This window comes from Myotis yumanensis, unplaced genomic scaffold (genome assembly GCF_028538775.1).
Source record: "Myotis yumanensis isolate MYYU_CA2020_CCGP unplaced genomic scaffold, mMyoYum1.0.hap1 SCAF_11, whole genome shotgun sequence".
NCBI classification, from domain to species: Eukaryota; Metazoa; Chordata; class Mammalia; order Chiroptera; family Vespertilionidae; genus Myotis; species Myotis yumanensis.
In genome coordinates, this window is record NW_027223762.1 from 27,336,124 (window position 1) to 27,352,883 (window position 16,760).

The 16,760-nt window shown below is 38.4% G+C and overlaps 1 protein-coding gene across 21 annotated transcripts in view; it reads right to left on the reverse strand.

Annotated features, from left to right (window-relative positions):
- NRXN1 (neurexin 1) overlaps positions 1-16,760 on the reverse strand; it is a 1,006,580-nt gene that overhangs the window by 567,138 nt on the left and 422,682 nt on the right. The window contains exon 8 of one of the 21 annotated variants that reach the window (XM_070429204.1): positions 15,399-15,725. The exons of the other annotated variants lie outside the window; for them this stretch is intronic. Coding sequence (XP_070285305.1) covers positions 15,717-15,725 — 9 coding nt within the window. The 3' untranslated portion in view covers positions 15,399-15,716. Of the gene's footprint in view, positions 1-15,398; positions 15,726-16,760 lie in introns of those variants that run through there. 21 annotated transcript variants of the gene reach the window in all.

Here is a 16,760-nt window from a genome sequence, read left to right on the forward strand (position 1 = left end):
CTTAAGAATTACCTAAGGGGACTGTTGTTTTCGTTGTACTTTTTGTTTGTTGTAAATGCATTTGATTCTTTTACTCTATTAAGAAAAAATGAGGATATTTGAAATGCCTGAATTTAATTCTTATTTTCTCTTCTCTGTGATCTGTTCAAGCATCATCTATTCATAGCAATGTGCTCATTTCAAAATACAACCAAGGGTTAGCCAGTAAGTGAACAGTACAAGGGCCATCCCAGCAAGTGGGAAGAAGATTGCATTTGTTTTGTCACGACCTAGATAAGGAACAGCTCAAAAAAGGAAATAAAATGTGTTACAACTTTCATCCCCGGCATTAACTTATTTATTATTTTATAATTCATTTTCAATCTCACACCTTCATTTTAACCAGATAAGTACTTATAAGGTGAGGTACTGGAGAAAATACCATTTTAATCACTCCCCTGGGCATATGCCCAGTGCAATAGAAGAACATGGCTCAAGGAAAATAAACCTGTTTAATTGCTCTTAAATACTTGCTATGGCCATGTATTTTGGTAATGTGTAAACTATGTGTGGACACACATAAACACACACAATTTATATACTATCCAATGTACATATGTTTATATGTAGGGTGCCAAACCTGCTATCATTATGCCCAGAAAAAAAATCACATGTATGAAATTAGAGAGTTCTTATAGTTAAGACACACAGATGGTCTGACTAATTTGGAATAAAAATGTCTGGGCCAAAAAACAAATTTTAGCATGTATAGACTTGGCATACTACAAGGCAAGGACTTTAGCCAGAAAAAGATTATCTTATAATTTTAAAAAGTAGAAAATTAAACAGATATTCCTCAAAGCTCTTTAGAAGGGATAAATCTAAAAGCAGAGTAGAAGCAAGGTGGTCACTTTTTTTAAATCACTGCACTCAATATTGTCCTATCTTCTATCCAAGATCAAGTTTCTTATGCAAATTTATTTTCTTACATGGAGAGCCTAGCATATATTTACCATATTTGCCTATAGTAAAATGTTGAATTTAACTGACCAAGGGATTAATAGGATTTTAGTCACACCATAGACGTTATCACCTGTAATTTGAATATGTCCACTTGAGGCCAATGTGAGTCTAGTTGTTTGACTTATATTTGGGGTGAATGAAGAAGGGGTGGCAGATAGGAACGAAAGTGTAGGAAATGTACAAGCCCAGTATAAAGTATCGTAATACATCTTCAAAAACAAAACGTAGCATTGTGGAAAGTCTATGTAAGAGAGTTATATAAGGCATTTTGAAAGATAAGAGGGTGTTTTTAGGGGTAATCTTTTCTCATTTTAATCCTACTTAAAGAGTCTGTGAAGATAAAATTTTAACCTAAATTAAAACTTCCCCCATAACAAAAAGAAAAATTAATTCTGGAATGTAAAAACAGACCACCATAACATCATTTCTCAGTAAAGATAACTGTAACTTAATTTGAAAACAAAAATTAGTTGAAATTTGGAGAGGAAAAAAATATTTTGTCTAAGCCATGTAGAAAAATAAATATTTTTGCTTAATTCCAATTAAATATGCTCAATACATCCTATTCATAAAAAGAAATGCAAAAGGAAAAGAGAAACTTTCTGGCTTTTGCCCTTTCCTCATTCCATCATCAGTGAACTGCCTCAAGTTATTTAGACAACATTGGACACCATCTGTACAAGTGAGCCATGGGAGCTAAAGGACTGCGCTGTCCCTGTAACAGCTCTATTTAACGAAGCTTTCAGTGGCATATACATGTGACAAAAGAACTCAAGGTCCATTAAATAAGAATGTCTATTTTTCTCACGTTAAAGATTCAGTAATCAGCCCTATCTGGTTTGACTCAGTGGATAGATAGAGCATTGGCCTGTGGACTCAATTCTAGTCAAGGGCACATGCCCAGGTTGAGGGCTACATCCCCAGTAGGGGCCGTGCAGGAGGCAGCTGATCAATAATTCTCTCTCATCATTGATGTTTCTAACTTTCCCTCTCCCTTCCTCTATTAAATCAGTATTTTAAAAAAAGATTCAGTAATTCAGTAATACTATGGGGGAAAATGAAAGAACAAAACCACTATTGTCAGTAATGTGAGATGTGAGGTGTCGATTTTAAAAAAAAAAAAGCTGAAAATTAAGATCAATCTTCTTTTTTTTTCAGATGAAGACACGGAGGCTCAGATAAACTAAGGGACTGTTCCAGTTGGCATCAAGCTCAGATCATGAACAAGTATTGGAGACTTCAGTGTCCAGTGCTCTTTCAAGTTTATTAAAAGAAATAAGCAGACCAGTGAACCATCTCTACCACAGAAGCAGAATGAGGAGAACAATTACAAATGAGCAGCCCTCTCTTATGCAACAAGGCAGAAAAGGAAGTAACTAATTTAAACGCAATCCTAATTTTAAAGCTGTGTTAGCTTCACAATAAGCTAAAGCGCAAATATAAAAATAAAAGTCCTGAGGGTAAAAAATCTTGAAGTTATTTTCCCCCACTAATGATATTTAGAAAGAAACTAAAAAAGTTAACTAGAAACAAACTTGCAATGTTGACTGTTATTTTGCAATGAAGTGATGAAGATATTTTCAACATCAGTCTTTCATGATCTTGCAGAATGTAACACCTCATAAATTAAAGTTAAAGTGTCTATTCCAAGCAGGCAGATGCTGCTAGTAAGGGCAATGCATGCCTACTTTATCCAAAATGTTAAAATTGTCTTCCAGGCTCAATGAGTAAAAAGTAGCCACAATTATTTTTCTTAAGGGAACATATTTTCCAATGAACCAAGAATGATGTCTTTAAACTGATAACAAAATAGTGGCACCAAATCTTATATCTAGGCTTACAAGGGCTATTCTTATAAATCCAGATATAACATTAAATACTTACATGTACAGGTTCTGTTCTTGTACATTCCATTGTTTCTTTCTCCCTTGATCTAATTCTACTTGATTTAATTATCATAGCTTAATAATATGTTCTAATATATGTTAGCCCCCCCCCCCATATCAAGACATTTACATTAATTATCCTAATAATGTTTATACATTGTATCATAGAGGGTTTTGTTTTCTGCATGGATAAGTTAAACATAGGTGACAGAACTATTGAAGTTGCTCTAATCTAGCTTTCCAAGCTGTAGCAAGCCAAAGCTGGTGGCTATTATTCATTCACACTCACTTAAAGAAAGCTTTATGTAGCAAAAGAAATGATCTCTTGTGTAAAATTACAGTCCTGTCATTGTAATTATTTGTAAAGTTATATTCATAAATGATTACAATCATTTTGATTGTAACACGTCAGTGAATGTGGCTTCATGCCAGAAAATTTAGTATTTGGAGGACAAATGTACAACTAGAGAGAAGAAAAACAAAATCAGAAAAAAAAGTGAATTAGCACATCAATGACTATTTTTCAATAATCATGAGGCCCTGGTAGAGCTTCTCGCAGTAAAATAGCCGGAATGGGTCTGTCAATGGAAGAGATTTGGACGCCCTGGCAAATGGCTCAGTGCAGGAGACAGCAAAGAGTCCTCTGACTGCACTGCAGTGTGGCTCTCTTCAGAGGCAAGCCACTGGCCCCAGAACACTCAGCTAGCAGGGCAGAACCAGGAAGGAGTGGACAGAATGCGGATGCCTGTCTCCAAAGTCAGGGACAGACTATAGCTCTTTTGGTTTTCTTTCCATGGGACTCTTTTTATAGCAGCTAAGTTCCCTTCAGCAATAAAAACTGTAGGCCTCTAATAAGCCTCCTGGACCTGAGATTTCAAGAGCTGGTTATCTGACCTGTGGTTACTGCACTCAGGTTGTATGAATCCCCTTTCTTGCCATAGCTTGCTGGCCTTGGCTTAAAAAAAAATCCTTATTGTTAAAAGTATTACAGATTTCCCCCTTTTTTTCCCATTGACCCCCTCTACCCCGCACTCCTCCCAGGCCTTCACCACACTATTATCTGTATCCGTGGGTTATGCATATATACAGCCTTTTCAATCACACCACCACCTGAGAACCCTCAAAGGAAACAGGGAAGCGGACACATAAGACAGCCAACGCTGTGGCTTTTAGCATCCTGAATGAAAAGACTTTACAAAGTAGACTTGTTCCCGAGAAGTTGTGTGTCAAAATCTGTTCCGTGATGTTAATATTATTTTATGAAGGCAATGCATTGCATAATCAATAGGTATATATGGATAGGGATATGGTTATGAATATGGCTATGAGTGTGGATATAGATTCAAAGAGCCCTAGGTTCGAATTCCTGCTCAGCTACTTAAGTAGTTACACTGCCTTGGGCAAGTTCCTCAGTTTTTCTGAAGTAGTTTCCCTCTTTGTCAAATGAGATTGTAGCTACTTATTTTGTAGGGTTATTTAAATACATACCAGTACAGTACTGAGTTCTTGGTCTTGAGCATTGAATGACGAGGAGCCATTGTTACTTTTATGGTTTAATGTGTGAGATCCTAAATGTTTGAGAGGGGAATGCTTGTCAGTTAAGTAAAGAAGTGATTAGGTCTCTAAAAAAGCAAAGAAGCATTCTGTGAAGTAATCACTGTCAAATCCTAATGCTTAGGTGAATACTTCCTAAATTTCATAACTGTTTGTTGTCTCCTATGAACTCTACATTTTGAAAGATTCCATCGACTAAATGAATAGTATTTACTAAGGGATACTTAGTTGGATCATTTTAAATTTATTAAAGCATCTAAATGACAAAATAAGGTAGCTTGTGTACTCACACTAAGTTGACAGATTTACAGCCTGATGCATATAGTTGTTTTATTTCACTTTTGCTAATAAGAGTGGGCAAGGATGTTGCCTTTTCTAGGTTTGCTGAAAAATTGAGCATACATAACTGTTCTTCATTTCTAATTTCAAGGACCCTAAAATTATGAGAGCTCCAGATTGGCAACTGTTATTTTTTAATTATGACTGCTAAGCACTAGGGTATTTCTTCTTAATGCGTTCTTTAATTATTTCCTTTGGAAAGTCCCGAGTGCTTCAAATGTCAGATGGGTTGTGCCTTTTGCCAAGGGTTGCTTAGTTAACTGTTTATTTAATGAATGGGGTTTCGTGTGCTGCTGAATCTCTCATGGTACACGATAGGAGGTTCTTGGCAGCATTTAGATTGGAGAACTGAGAAACATATTGGCTCTGCGGAAGCTCAATCAGCTCCCAGGCAGGAGCAGGGCCTCTGCCAAGAAAAATTCACTAAAATAAAAAATACAAAGACCGAACACTCACACAACCCAAGACTAACTGAGTCTGGTGTGCCGGATTAAGTGAATGCTGGAGCCAGGTATCTCAGGTAGTCCATGAAAGGAAGGGTGGAAATGCTTCGGAGTTTCGGGGGAGGAACAGAAATGGGCATCTCCTTGATTTGAAGGAGGACAGTACGCTTACATCTCTGGATTGCTTGGAAAATTCAATTAGCTGCTAAGGTAAAAAAAAAGAAAAGAAAAGAAAAGAAAAGAAAAGAAAAGAAAAGAAAAGAAAAGAAAAGAAAAGAAAAGAAAAGAAAAGAAAAAGTAAAAGTCTTACGATGTTAATTTCCCATGTTTCTTCCTTATGGAGATCAGTCTAAACCTCTGTTTATAAGTGATTGAAAGGTATAATGTTTATGCATTTCAATTAAGAAGTCATGAATAATGATTACTTTTAAGTGGCAACAACAGTTACTGAGCATCCTAGACTAAATATTCAGATGGCTACATTTCTAAAATGATTTGGCCAGGTACCTAGACATTGGCTGCCAAATAGGTTTTCTATGAGAACTGGGAACAAGAAAATGTGCTGCAATATTATCTAGGCTCAGAAAGGTCCCAAATCCACTAAACTATATGTACTTTACTCAGTAGAGCTATAGAATGAGGAGGGGATTGGAGATTTAAAAAAAAAATTAAACACTAGTTTGAGTAAATAACTATGAGAATGTATTTTCGGTGATTCAAGATGAATCACACCAGCCTACTTGGCAACACTGTAAGAATACCCAGTCATGTGTGGAATCAGCGCCTGTTGCAGGCATCATGTCATCTGCGCCTTCCTTTGGGTCACTGCATTCTGCTCGCCTGTATCCCAAACCTTTTTCCCCTCTGTAAGGACAATTTTCTTAGTCAGCCTTGCTCTCTCTCTCTTTCTTTTTTCCTACTAAAGGTTTAGACTGGTTTACTGAAAGCTCCTTGCATTCTTGGGCCACCAGAGGCCTTGGATGGCTCCCTGGGTTCCTGTCTGTTTGGTGTCATTTTCTTTCTTTATTCAGAAATTAAGAGGGCAGGACTCATCAGCACATTGATGCTGATCTGAGATGAGGATCACCACTTCTTAGGTGGCTAAATGGACACGTGTTCTCTCCAGGCCTAATCACTGGGCTGTCTTCTACCCCAGCTCAGTACTAAACCACCCCTCTACCTCCCAGCAGATAGTCCACAGATTGGCCATTTATACCCACTTGCTCCTAATTGCCTTGGATTAGCTGATATGTTGCTTGCCATAATATTAATGTGAGTCATGATAGCACCAATAACCATCCATTAAGCACCTTCTAGGTGCTTTTTTTAGCTACACTACATAAACTCTCTTATTTCTCATGGCAATCTGATGATGCAGGCATTTTTATCCCCATAGGAAGGCTCAGAGAATTTAATTATCTTGTGCAAATTGTATAACTAATAGATGACCAAGCAGGAATCCAATTCAACATGTATATGATTCTAGACTCATAGATGGATTTTTATGCTCCCCATCATCCCCTAGGATATTGGCTGACTCCTGTTTACTTAGTCAGCACTGGTCCTGGACACATTTTCTCAATCTCATCTCACCCTCTCAAGTAAAGGGACGCCTTATGCCTTTTCTCTTCCTCTGCCAAGAGGTCATTTGATTAGTTGTGGTTTTCGTAACACGACTGGTAAAAGTTTCCCTTAGTGCCATCCCATTCTCTTTCTCCCTTGATTTCAGGATGATTGTTCTCATGCCCATCCCATGGTACTCTGAGTCGGTGTCAAGCTTATGCTATGCTCAATTCACTCTTAGGACCAAATTACCTGACCATGTTTTCAAGGGAGTATAAAACTTGTTTTGAATTTTAGGAATCCCTTAAATTAAGATTTTCTAATTTACCTTGTAACTAGAAAATAAAATATGGATTTAGCATTAGTAGGAATGAATTTCAAAGGGTCAGCTTCCAGGGACTAGATTTAGATTTGGTTACTACAGCCTTATTGAGTCAGCAAGAGAATAGTGATGCAACAACAGCATATATTGGGGACTTTTTTTTCATTGTAACAAGCTCAGTACAGCAGGGCCAGAACTAGGGAGAATGAGTGGGGTGAGTGAGGCACTCACCTCGGATGCAAAAAAATAAGGTGGAGAAAAAAAATGCTAAAAACTGAGGAATCAAGACAAATGACATTTTAATGCAATATTTTTTAAGTTAATGCAATAAAGTACATTATGAATAGAATATTAAAAATGTAAGTAAAGATAAGATCGAAATTACTGCTTATTCCCTTTGCTTCATGTCCCAATACAGTCCAGTATGGCATTGCATTACAGTATTTTTCTAGGTTTAAAGAGACCAATTCAATCTATTGGAAACCTATTTATTAGAACAAGTGACAGTAACTAGAAGTAGTTATTTTGGGGGAAAATCATTAGATATCATTAAAATTAAACCACTATTAATTTTAAGAAGCACTAGTCATTAATACAACCACTTTGACCCAACGGATAATAATACTAACACTTACAGACACTGGTTTAAGCACTTTACTCATTTAATCCTGAGGACAACCTGCTGAGATAGAAGAACAGGCTCATGGAGCTCCCAGTGTGCATTCATCAGACCACAATGTCTGTGCAGCTGTGCAATATGGTGACTCTGGTAGAATCAGAACCCCCAAGTTCACATAGTAAGTGGCAGAACCAAGTTTCAAACACAGTGTGGATCCAAGGTCCTTTCTCTTCACAATATTTAGAAGTGCATTAAGCCCCTCAAAGATGAAGTACTATAGCTTTTTTCCTACCTCAATCTGCTACCCTAGTTAACCCCTCAGTGCTGTAACTTTAATAATAATTATGCTAAGAATAAAAATCTTGACATAAACTTTTACAGAAACTAGCCAAAACTGCAAGGTGTGTGTGTGTGTGTGTGTGTGTGTGTGTGCATATATATATTTCAGTGACTTTCCATTGAAATCACCTTGAGAGGCAATCATATTGAATTTAAGAACTTCAAGAGATCTCTGACATTCACCAATTAATCTATAGTTCAAATGCATAAACTGGACTATCCACTTAAGATAATTTTACAAAATACTGATGAATAAGTAAAAAATGAATTCAACAGCTCACAGGCACTAAAAGGACAATAGAACCCCCTAGCCTCTGACAGTGTTGTTAGACTAACTTGTACAGGCTTTTAACTAGTATTCTTGCATCAATCAGCTAGTATGACCAACACTATAATTATATGATGAAGCTAGAGCACTGTAAAGAATTATAAACAAGAGAATAAGGATTCAGAATAAAGCCTTTAGATCATTTCTAATACATGGACTCTTTCAAGAAATCACTTTGACCAGTTCATGCTATTCATACATGTGAATTGCTGAATATCTAGTTTACTACTAAATTTAAAAGCAAACAAACAAGAACTTCAATGGCCCTGTAGAGTATTTATTATTGATGTTTTGCTTTTTTTCAGGACTATAATACACTAATATCAACATGGGAATATTTTTGAGGAGCAAGATAGAGGGAGCAAGGCTGGGTCTTGAGAAAATATTCTTTCGGAGAGGAAAGAGGGTTAGGACGTGGGCTGGCAGCTGAGTATTGAGGAGAAGAGTCAAAGGCAGAAAAATATAGAAGTAGATTATAAAATACCTTTATTCTACACAAAAAGTTTGGCATTTCCATAATACTGGAAAGTAGGTCAGTGCTATTAATAATACAGTGTTAATTGAGATTTATAATTCAATTTAAAATTATCTTTTTATAAATGGCGGTATATCCAATAATCTCTGCTCCTTCCTCCTCATGGTAAGGTACATGATTATATTTTGAAATTAAAGCATTGTCTGTAATTTGGCCAGCTTTTTATTGGATCTAGGAGAGGTATGTACTCTAGCACTATATTTCATGACATGCAATTATAAATCTTTCTGTGTTAAATAAATATTAATGAAAAAATGTGTTCTCTCATGAATGATAATGTGTTTTTCCTGGCCATTCTTCTAAATGAGGACATCATAGTGATGCTTTTTATTCTAATACGTACCAGCAAGGGAAAGGCGAGTGAGAGAGGTGGGGATAAAACTCAACGGTCACTTCATCACAGTGTTCAGCTCTTTTTGACCAGGTCACAAGAGGTCACTTAGCAAATGAAGACTCTCTTTGAGAAGCAGGCCTAAGCTTAAACCCCCAATCAGAATGCCTACACTGGAGTTAAAAATAAGCATTTCTTGGTCATAGCTTTAGCTATAAAGTGAAGAACCTGTTTCTTAAAGAATCTAGTTGACACTAGGAAGACCTCTAAAGGAGAATATATATATTTTTATAAAAGCCACTTTTTTTCTAGAGGAAAAGGGAATATCTGAAAGGATTTGTACACTTTAACATTTCAGTATGGGTTGGGAGGTGCTCATGAGCCAGAGAACAAACCACAGAGCAGCAAATAACTTGGGGGAAGTTCCTGCAGCACAGGAAGGAGAAAACCACCCAAACGCTTGGGGGAAGAGCTTAGAACAAGGCGGGAAACAAAGGGAAAGGAGGCAGAAGGAGTGGCCCTCATCCTCAGCAGAGCTGAACCTGAAGAAGACTGAACACCCAGATATGACTGGAGAAATCACAAAATACTGGTGCTGGTCCCACACTCTCCTGGGGAACCCGCGAGCCTCTCAGAGGAGCCCTACTTTGGGAAAGATGCTCTATCCATCGAGGCCTGGAGTCGAGGCCGTAATGGCAGAGGGGCACATCTTAGGAAGCCTCAAAGACTCCAGGAAGCTGCAGAGGAGTTCTTGGGGTCCACAGGTGGACCTAGAAACAGTAGGAGGAACCAGAAGAGATCTGGAGTCCAGACAAGGAGCTTTCTGGAATCTTGGACTGAAAAGTAACCACGACATCCCACAACCTGAAGGGCGCATGCTCCCACAGTGCCTAAACCATAACTATGTCTCAGTACCTAAAGGAGGGCTAGAGGGCAGGCTGGATGAGGGACATCACAGGGAGGTCAGAGAGAATCCCAAGGAAACTCTTCACACCAGAAATCCCTCCCCCAGATTCTGGGATGGAGAAAAGAGAAATTCCCCCTAAAGAGGAAAAAAACTCTGACCAAGAATCTGAAATTTGAGTTGACTGAATATTTACTTCAAACAAATGCTTTTTAAACAAGAAGAAAATGAATGGTCTAAAATTGAAGTTTTTATATCACCTGCCCTCAAACCACCATTAGCAGGAATGGGAAATTAAGAACAAGATTACTACCAGGAGAAATAAATAATTTACATCCTTTTCTGCATATCTTCTTTAAATTGCATATTTTTTCTATCCTTCCTACTCCCATCCTGGTACGATAGGAAGACAGTCTATATAATGAAAGCTTCCTGATGCTCAAAATACGTGGTGGACACTAGGCAAATGATAAATACGATGCTTGCCCAAATTCTGCTGCCAAAAATTCCAACACACTCTGGGCAAAAAGTACATAATTATACTATTTTCTTTTTTAAATGTAAGGGTCTTGGCTGATCTGACTTTTTCTGCTTTTGCAAACCTATCTCATGGCGTGTTGTTTAATAAAAATAGGCTTATTTAGCCCATCTCTTATGAGAGTGACATTAGTAATCTCATAGTTAATGATAACAATAATAGCTGCCACTGGTCAATGTCCAGTCTGTGTAGTCCATGTGCACAGCAGGAAGTGTCATTAATTATTATATCAATTCTCCAAGGTGGGTTTTTTGAGCCCCTATTTTCAGTATGGCAATCAAAGCTGAGATAGTATAAGTAACTTTCCTAAAGTCACACAGCTAATAAAAGCTCATTCCATTATATTACAGTAAATCCCAATAAATGATTTCTAACAAATGAATGGACCCTGACAATTTCTGAGGTACAGAGAGGTCAGTGAGAGCTAACTTTCTTTTTCCCTATCCAACATTCATCTCCAGGAGTATTCATTTTTTTCAATAGATGAAACTTACTGAACATTAGAATGATATTTTACCCAATTGTGCAAATTTGGGTTTTCAGCTTTCTCATCTGATCAATGGGAATAAAAACTGTCTTCTTTCCCTCTCAATATTAAGAGTATTTCTAGCTTTGGGTTAGTTGATATAGAATTGAATGATATGCAAAAGTATCTTTATGGTGAATCAAAAATGTAGTAGTATACTCATATCTAAAATTTATATCAGCTCTGAGGATGACTGGGGAGAAAATTTCAATATGTGGACTTTGTGTCAGGGGCTGGGCCAGGGACTAAAGACATAATCCTATATAATAAAGAGCTAATATGCTAATTTGACCGAACAGCAGAACAACTGTCCAGGTGACCTTCCGGACGAAGCCAGGGCTGCGGGGGCCGAGGCAGCTGGGGCTGCGAGGGCCGAGCCCCTTGCACGAATTTCGTGCATCGGGCCTCTAGTGATAAATAAAGATCCAGTCCCTGGCCTGGAGGAGCTCCAGACTGATGGAGGGAGTTGGGAACATAGTAGCTGACAGCAGTAACAAGAGTGAAACAGACAGAAACAAAAATAATGTTACAAATCGAAAGTGAAGCATGTGGATCTCTGCTTCCGAGGCCTCAGAAACAAGGCCTGGAAGGAAATGTCTCACCCACAGTTGTGTGGTGGTGGTGATTTTTAAATTAGTTTGTGAGAAATATGAACACCCTAGAACCGTGGTTGGCAAAGTGCGGCTCGAGAGCCACATGCGGCTCTTTGGCCCCTTGAGTGTGGCTCTTCCACAAAATACCATGTGCAGGCGCGCACGTACAGTGCGATTGAAACTTGTGGTCCATGCGCAGAAGTTGGTTTTCAGCCTGGGCGAGTCTATTTTGAAGAAGTACTGTTGATATTTGGCTCTGTTGACTAATGAGTTTGCCGACCACTGACCTAGAAGGTATGTTTTACATTTAGAGCAGGGGTCCTCAAACTTTTTAAACAGGGGGCCAGTTCACTGTCCCTCAGACCGTTGGAGGGCCGGACTATAGTGTAAAAAAAAAAACTATGAACAAATTCCTATGCATACTACACATATCTTATTTTGAAGTAAAAAAACAAAATGGGAACAAATACAATATTTGTATTTGCATGTGGCCCGCAGGCCGTAGTTTGAGGACCCCTGATTTAGAGGCTCACAATATGACAATATTTTAGTCCATATGACCAGCCAGTAAAGATTAGGAATGAAAGAGCTGCTCATTAGAAAGGGAGCCCCCAAAAGGATTTAAACTAAGCAGTTTCAAAAACTATAATGGGGAATTTAGGTTTTCTTCATAACTGAGTTACTTACCTGCATGATAGCTACCATTTATTGGATAGGTTCTGTGTACCAGGAATTGCACAAAGAACTCTGTAGGGATATTCCCATTTCATTCTAATGCCAATAGCTGCATGTGGTGACTGCTAACATCACCCCCATTTCACAGATAAAGAAGCTGAGTATGAGAAAGCTATGGTGGCTTAGCCCAACCCAGCCATAGTCACAGAGCTAGTAACTGGGAGATTAGAACCCAGGCAATGTGGCTCCACCACCCTTACTCCTAGTTCCTCACCACTACATACCACATTGTCCCCTAGGCTGAGACAATCTGTGAACTACAAAGGAAAAAAAAAACAGTGAGTGCACATTGATATAAAAGCTGCTTTTGAAATTACGGGGAAGAAAAAAGAGGATAATTTTTCCCGGCTGTACCACTCTGCAACTCTACACATAAAAGATGGCTGGTCATTAAGCCACAGACCAAGCACAAGGATTAACTTCCCTAATAAACTCTTCCAGGACTTCCTGGGAGGGAAGAAAATAACAGCCACGGCTGTAGTGAATCTAGCAACAAATGGCCTTTCACCGACTTACATGGAATTTAATATGTTCCACCCAGTAGGAAAGATTGTATTCGGGGCAACACATCTTTAATGAAGGAATAACTGTCATCAGAGTTTTTAATGACAATAAGTGATGATGTAACAATTCAGTTATTTCTGTTGTAACCTACCCTGAAAATTTTTATTTATACATAGATAATAGCCTCATAATATCATATAACATTTAATTCCGTTTGAAATGTTATTTGTGTTGCATAATCAAAATCATCCTCTAATAGATTTTCCTAGCATGTGTACATGACATTGGGTTTTTATAAAGCTATAATCTACTGAAAGAAGATTTGTGTTTACCCTAAAGAATAGTCCACCTTTATTCTCTCCTTCTAGTATGTCAATAAGTGAACACTAATGTGGAGATTAGAAACCCTCTGTGTGGAAAATGTCAATAAGAGGAAGCAGTCAGAAATGCCATCTCCTCAACAGAAACAGAATGAAGTGGTAGACATCTGACACGTTCGCTTAAATTGCCAAGTAAGGCAACGTCCCTCGAAACTGTTTGAGATATTTTGTCAAGAAAAGCCACGTGAAGTGAAGTTTGGATATGAACCAGAAGCCTCAGTCTTCAAGGACTTTTCAATTTCCTCCGGTGTACAACTTTGGAAATGCAATGGTTCAGCATTTCTCTAATAAAAATTCATCTCCCAGGACTTCTTTTCAATGCAGGCAAAATCAAATTAACTTCAAACAGAAGAGGTTAGATGCATACATAAAGGAAGTATCTAACTGTAACATCATCACGTTCCAGCTCTCTCAGGCCTTCTAATATCTCCCCAGGAGAGAAATCCAAATATTAACTTCACCTCATATGATTCTGCAAAATCTAACGAGAAGCGTGGTTTCCAGAAAGGGAATGGCACAGAGAGAAGGGTCCCACTGCACCGTCGGGGTTGCCACTGTCAGGATTTGCTGACCCCATAATTCTCTGGACTTGTACTTATTGACATTTGCTGAAGGCCAACAGGGCCCCAAACTCCTCCCCCAGCCCACAAATTGCGCAGCCACTGCATCAGGGGATCCCTGAGCTTTGGCTGGAGGAGCTGAAGTGATGTTCTGTACCTTCTGGGGCATGAACCGCTACATGTCCACACAGCCCTCCCCTCCCAGCGACGATGCACTGCACTCATACGCTCCCGGAGCACACTCGCTGAGATGCATGATAGCAACATATCAATAAAACGCTCTAGCTCAGACGGTGGATTGCCATGTGGGGCAGAACTGGTGGCCAGAGGCATGCTTTAAGACTTAATTTCTAATGTTTTGTGTTAAATGATGTCTCTGTAACATGTTGGGTGTTGTTGAAGATTTATTTTGAGAGTCTGTTATGGCTGATCTTTGGGATTCAGGGCTATTCCCCATCAGGAAAAGCATGACTAATGGCACATCATGTTTAATAGGAATGTTCAGTAACTGAGCTTCACCTGAGTGTGACACGAAGTGAGGGAAGACATCCGTGTGCATGGCTGTGCAGTCAGCCCTGAATTCCAGTTCGCAGCATGAGCCCTGGTTCTCCAGGCAGGACCATATGGGCTAGTGGTGGGCCCTGGGCAGGAAACATGGAGATGCTTCCTTATGCCTACACCGACCTCCAGTGTTCGTCCTCTCATTAATGACAGGTTCTGCATGGCTACAGTTGAATGGACCAAATAATTCCAATCTCTCTCTTCACTGTCTAATTTTATTGGATGAAAGGATGGAGTAACTTTTAGAAATCTAGCAATTTGCAAATTCTAAAAATAGATATTAGACTTTATTATCATTTTGGGGGGGAAGGGGATTATCCAGAATGTATCTAGATGCACATTCCAAGAGGGCAGAGCCCACATATATTTTGCTTCCCATTTTCCCCTGTATCCATTCTTGGCCCGTAGAGAGTGTTCAATAAGTATTTATTCAATGCATTAATGTCATGCTTCTCTTTAACAGTAGAACGATTTCATCAGCAAATTATTACTTCGGACGCAAAACAGGACTTCCTTCTAATGTAATTGCCCCCTCTCATCATGGTAAATACTGGCAGTTCTTTTTAAAGAAATGGTTCTAACCTACAGAGCTTGCTTAAAGCCAACCTAGGAAGATGACTTTATTTATAAGTAAAACATATGAATAACAGAGAGGGAGAAAATGAGAGAATGAGAGAAAGAGAGAGAAAGCAAGAGAGAGAGAGAGAATAAATTGAGCATTAATAGAACTTAGTTTTTTTCAATACACATATTTTAGAAAACGGTTTATTTTCTAAAGAGGCATCCACCTTCATGGAGTTTATACTGTGGGGGTGACTATAAATATACAAGAAAAACTTATCTATGTATTGTATAATTAGTGTTATTACTTTATAATCACATTTTGTGTATTGTAGCTTTTAGTTACTTCAGTGAAAAAATTCTAGTATATTTCCTTCTCAATCGCAGATATTACTGTCTAATTTTTGACAGTGCTACATATTCTAGGATCCAATACAAAAACAAACAAACACAAAAACACCTAAAAGTAATTTTTATATTTGCATTTCAAACTAAACCCAGTTCCTTCCAGACTGCATTCCAGTCGAATCAAGTTTTTGCTCTATTTTTCTCTCATTATGTGGACATCACAGGTCTCCCAAAGAGATCTGGTTTTAAGTTACCTGAAGGAAAAAAAGTTACTTGTAAGTTTAAATTTAATAGCCTCACTTTCCTTAATTACTAGACACACAAACACATTCCCACACCTTCAAAATGCCTCCAAATTCCCTTTATATATTCTATGTAAATAGTTGCAGGGCCTTCATTGTAAACACTGAATTGGTTCACATATGGCTAGTCCAAGGCATAAAATAATGGTAGCTCTCTTTTGACAGCTTAGCCAACATCCTATATAATAAAAGGCTAATATGCAAATTGTCCCCTCGACTGGGAGTTTGACCAGGGGGCGGGACTGCCTGGCCAACCGCCCATAGCCCCTCCCCCTGGCTGGCCAGGCCTGATCGGCCCCAATTGGGGTGGGCCAGCTGGACCCCACCCATGTACGAATTCATGCACTGGGCCTCTAGTGTCTTTTTAAAAGAAGGCTTTCCTGATGCTCTTTTTTTATTCTTATTCTCATCCCTCTGACCTGCTTTCTTCTTACCTTTCCCCCCTATTCCCTCTGTAGTTAAGCAGCCTTACTTGGGAACTCTAACCTATAAATACTGTACCTGTATAATAGAATTTATTGCACTCTTGCTAATCCTGTCTGCCATTTTAGTAACTTGCTCCTTGTGGTCAGCAGTCTTATTCTCACCCAGAACTTGGATCTATATTTCCATCATAGCAAGTGATAAAGTATTACCTACTGGTTGTGAATATTCCAGACCATTATTGTATTTCCTAGTCTCAGCATTTTTTCACTTCCAAATCATTCTCAGTGTGATGCTGCACATACAGAAATCAATGAATAAATAATGCCAGCTGACGGACAAGTCTGAGAATGGTGTGGAGAAATGAAATGTGGAATTCAAATGAGTTTATTCTTCTCCCTGCTATTAGCATAAGTAACAGATTTGAATTCCCAAATAAAATCATGTTGATATCTGTGAACATTAAATAAGTCTCTCCAGTATAATAATTATGAACTGCATATATGCTAGCTGAAGATTTATGTAAAAAGATGTAACTGGTAAAAAGTATGTAAATCTAAGTAG